This window comes from Crocodylus porosus, unplaced genomic scaffold, assembly GCF_001723895.1.
Source record: "Crocodylus porosus isolate Cpor-Errol unplaced genomic scaffold, CroPor_comp1, whole genome shotgun sequence".
NCBI lineage: Eukaryota > Metazoa > Chordata > Crocodylia > Crocodylidae > Crocodylus > Crocodylus porosus.
In genome coordinates, this window is record NW_017728918.1 from 24,512,764 (window position 1) to 24,517,462 (window position 4,699).

Genomic DNA, 4,699 nt, shown 5'->3' on the forward strand with positions numbered 1-4,699 from the left:
GGGGTGCTGAGTGCCCATATGCATGCATGAGCATGCCCCAGCCCAGCAGGTCAATTTGTGGGGGAGGGGTGGGGTGGGGGTTAGATTGAGGCCCCCGTGGTGAGGGACCAGTGCCACAGAGGCAGGACCAGGAGTAAGCTGAGTGGGGCCTGGCCGAGTGGGACTTACTTGCTGGGGAGGCATGCCCTCAAATAATTTTTTTCTCACTCTGCCTTGATCTGCCCCCGCTTCCCTCCCCATGGACTAACCTGCTGGGGGTGGGGGGGCACGGTGGCAGTGGTGCACGGTAGATCTTGCATTGCTTTTAAGTGCCAAAGATCACCTGCTTAAAAGTTGGAGACCACTAATGTACACCATCTGCTCATTTCAAAGCAACTGAACTCAGTGAAAAGGAACAGCAACTGTAACTCTGACTTATTTTTCACATATCATGTACTCTCTTGTCACACTTTTTATGTTGCCAGCACCACCCTGTTGTTTGCTATTGGTCTTGAAGTCCTTCTTATGGATGCTACACCAAGGCTGTGTGGGAACTTCTAGAGAACAAACAGTACATTATATGCTGCAGAAATTGATGACCAAATCAAGAATATCTGCTTAGTACCATAAAACTAAAAACTCTTCATCCACTTTTTTTTCACAAGCACCTCCAATATATTCTGAAGTGATCCTGATTGACCACAGCTGTTGTGGGACTGTTTTCCTGGCTTTAATGTTCCAGCTTCCCTAAGGAGGAACTGCTTATATGAACTGCATTTTTCAGAATAGGATGGGAGGTGGGGGATTTTTTTTGTGTATGACAAGACGCATCTCTCAAAAAGACAAGCTCCTTGCCAAATTTCAGATTCAAGCTCCAAAACTTGGGTCTGCAAAGCTAAAAAAAATAAACCCCCAAAAACCAGTTTGTTAGATTTTTTTTTTTAATGTGGACAAAAGATGTCTTTTCCCTTGCCCTGTTTCTGGAAATAGTTCTGATTCATTTTGGCTGGGGCAAAAATGCAGCATGAAGCAGAAATGCAGCATGAAAAAATTAAGCCCAGTTAACTTGGCAAAGTGAAAAAGAACGTCAAACAGTATTTTTAATTAGAAGTTTGAAGATGATGCAGCTAGCTCTGTTTTAATATTTTCTTAAAGCATGCTTATCATCGGGGGGTCTAACAACCTTTTAACTTACACATTTTTCATCTTAAGTGAAATCAAATACATACATAATGTTAGGCTATGAGGACAAAATGTGTGCAAATATCAGTGATCATTCAGTCAGTTTGTGATAAGAACAGCTTTCTTACCCCTTTTAGTTGTAAGCCAGCACATTAGTTTGAAAAGCCAGGAATGCGAATAAAAAAATTTGAGCCTAGGCTTGCAGATATTCAGAAAGCAAGAATAATGATGATTCAGTAGTAACATGCAATTCAGTTAATACAACAGATTGCTGGACAATTGAAATTGTAGTCTGCAGTTGATTCCGAACTAGGATAGCAAAAGACAGCATGTGAAAAGGTTTTGTCAGTTGGTATGTAGCAAAGAGAATGCCTTTTAAAAAAAATCAGGTTCTAAAACTGAGGATGGGTTGCAGATGAGCTGAAACTTGTCTTGGAGCAGAAAAGGAGAAAATAGCTGACAATCAGTTTGAGGTTTATGAGACATTCTGAAAATGTTTTTCAATTCATCCATTCAGCGGTGAGCTTCCTGAGCAATATTTGTGTACCAGTTTTACAAAAACCTCTCTAGTTTTAAAGGCGTATAAATGCTTAATTATCATTTTAATTAATACTTCGTTTCACCTTTAATGCCAAAAGGCCACACAATATTTTAAACTGAAGAGATGCAAATTTTTACATTTGGCCACAGTTAGGAACCTAACCAAGGGTCCCGATTTTGTAGAAATGTTGAATGCTCACAGCTTGCATTGACTTAACCGTAATGATCTTATTTCACAGAAATGGAAAAGAAACTCTTGGAAGAAAGAGTTTCAAAGCAAAAAGTAGAAAACTGCATGTTAGAAGTTGAGAAGCGGTGTTCAATGTTGGACTGTGATCTCAAACAATCACAGCAGAAAATAAATGAACTCCTGAAGCAAAAGGATAAATTAAATGAAGAAGTAAGTAATATTTGTATCAGTAGTCTGATTGGGAACCTTTTTGATCATTGAAAAGCATGTATTAGTGCTCAGTTTAGATATGGCTCTTAATTTCAGGCAGTATCTATAAATATTTGCTACTTAAAATAACGGTAAAAATATCTGCACCGGTGGGAAAACTTCCTTCTAGTTTAAGCTTTATTTTTCCGAGCACTCATATTTGGAAGAGTTTTTCATATGGAATCTTAAATTGTATAATGTTGGGGCAAAGAGGTTGTTTTCTTTCTTTGCATTAGAATTTATCGATCCTTTGCTTTCTGAAAGGACATCTGCACTATGTGCAATAATGTATTTTTAAAAAGTAGACCATCATACAAATATAAATGCTGTTTTAAGTCTCACTTTGCTACATGGATTGTAAATTCCTCTAGGATACAAATAAGAATTGATTTATTTTGCAGATCAAAAACTTAACATTAAAAATAGAACAGGAAACACAGAAACGCTGCCTCACGCAGAATGACTTAAAGATGCAAACGCAACAAGTTAACTCATTAAAAATGTCAGAAAAGCAGCTAAAACAAGAGAATAACCATCTCGTGGAAATCAAACTGAGCTTGGAAAAGCAAAATAATGAACTCCGCAAGTAAGCAGAATTGCACCAAAATATCTTTTTGGGTTTTTTGTAGACACACTAATGCACTTTCATTTTCTGCAAAAATTTAGAACCAAAGTTTTTTAAATACTTGCCTTATAGAATTGACTGACTCTATCAATGCGCTTTCCTGCAGTGTTGAATCTAATAATTACAAATAATTGCTGTTTACCATTCGTTGTATTACAGAAGTACTTGATAGCCTGATGACATCAGTCCCCAGTGAGTTGGGCACAGTATAGCTGCATAATAAGTGAGAAGCTCAGCTCCTATTCCATCTTTTGGATACTTAAATGTGCATCTTGCCTCAGGAGAGTGATCCTTTTCTGCCCAGGGAGATGCGGAGTGTTCTCATTCTTTGAGACAGCCTAGTTTGCCTCCAGATGCTGATCCTTTTTTGCCTGCAGAGATGTATAGCTTTATAGCTTTCCTATTCTGGCAGCAGGCAGCATTATATGCCTCTTGAGCTTGTTGTGTAGTGGACTGTCTGTGGGATATGCTATTCCCATTCTGCCACTTGTCAGGAAAATGGCTTAACTACCATGGACCGCATCTGGGCCACTAAGAGATCATACCTGGCCTGTGGCAAGGTCTAAGCAATAGAAAAGGCTTCTCCAGGATCCTGTTGCTTACTAGTTTTGGTCTATTCCCTCTGCCTGCAGCGTCCTGAGCAGCAAAGTGTATGTCCCCAGTGTCCTTCCACCTACAGAGGAATAGACTAAAATCAGCACCATCTGCTGACTGCCCAGTCCTCTCTGTTGTTTTTCTTTGATACCCCCAATTTAACCTTTTATATTACCAGCAAGGAGGGAACAAACATTTGCAACCCATGACGGGGTTGAGTTGCAATCAGTGGCCCTTGGTGGCAAAATATTGCTAACACCTGAGATACAGGAGAGGTCTCTGTATCTCTGAGGACTTCCTTTATTCTTTTTGTTAAATGGATAGGCCCTGAGTGTAAATGAATGCAAAAATCATACAAAGAACAAACAAGATGGAGTTACAGTAGACTATAAACTGTATATAAGGCAACAGTGTGGCTTTTTTGCAAAAAAAAGACCAACAGGATACTGGGTTGTATTAGCAGAAGTGTCATTTTTCAAATCAGGGGATGTGATTCTTGCACTTTATTTTGTGGGGAGGGCCACTTACTGAGTTTTGGCAACCATCTAGGGCTGCATGAGAGGCAGTCGAGGCAGATAAATATTAATTTTCAAAAATGTTTAGGGGCCCCACGGGCTGGATAGAATGGCCTGGCGGGCTGCATACGTTAGTAAGGGAATAGTAGGACAGGGAGACAGTTTATCTATGTGTGCATGTACATGTTCATAAAAGCACAAGCACTGTTCTTAAAAGAATTGTTTTTGACTTTACAGGGAACGTCAAGATGCAGATGGACAAATGAAAGAGCTTCAAGACCAGCTTGAAGCTGAACAATATTTCTCAGTATGTATCATTGATTACCCGTTTCCATTCTTTAAGGACGATATCATCTTTCACATTTCCCCCAGAGCATTAGGCTTTAGCTCTTTTTTATAAATGTAGAGTTGAAAAGGGCTTCTTGTTATCTGTCTTTAGTGACCTGTGTCCAGATCAGTGCCCCCAACCTGGCTTCTCTTCTGGGAGACTTGATTTGATTGCAAGTGATGAGTAGCCTGAAGAAGGAAGGGGAAGAGCTTGTACTGGGGAACACAAGAAGTGTCCCTGCTCTTGCAAGGGGTCCATTCCTCCCATTGGATGTTCAGAGGAAAATACTAGCTAATTTTTCCTTTGATATCACTGCTCAATAGTTCAAACATTTGCTCAGGTTTTTCAAGTCTCATAATCAGGTATCCTGGTTTTCCCTGATTAAAAAAAAAAAAAAAAAAGCCCCAAATCTGTGATTAAAATAAAAGCCCTCCTACATTCCACACTCCCCCCCACCCCCGCTGGTGGCCCCTGCCCCTCGCAGCAGCACCCAAATC

General features: G+C 40.0%; 1 protein-coding gene across 1 annotated transcript in view; it reads left to right on the plus strand.

Annotated features, from left to right (window-relative positions):
• The window catches only part of ROCK2 (Rho associated coiled-coil containing protein kinase 2), a 94,461-nt gene that overhangs the window by 57,601 nt on the left and 32,161 nt on the right, over nucleotides 1–4,699 (plus strand). The window contains exons 18-20 of the mRNA XM_019538136.1: nucleotides 1,941–2,101; nucleotides 2,542–2,726; nucleotides 4,112–4,181. Coding sequence (XP_019393681.1) covers nucleotides 1,941–2,101; nucleotides 2,542–2,726; nucleotides 4,112–4,181 — 416 coding nt within the window. The remainder of the gene's footprint in view (nucleotides 1–1,940; nucleotides 2,102–2,541; nucleotides 2,727–4,111; nucleotides 4,182–4,699) is intronic.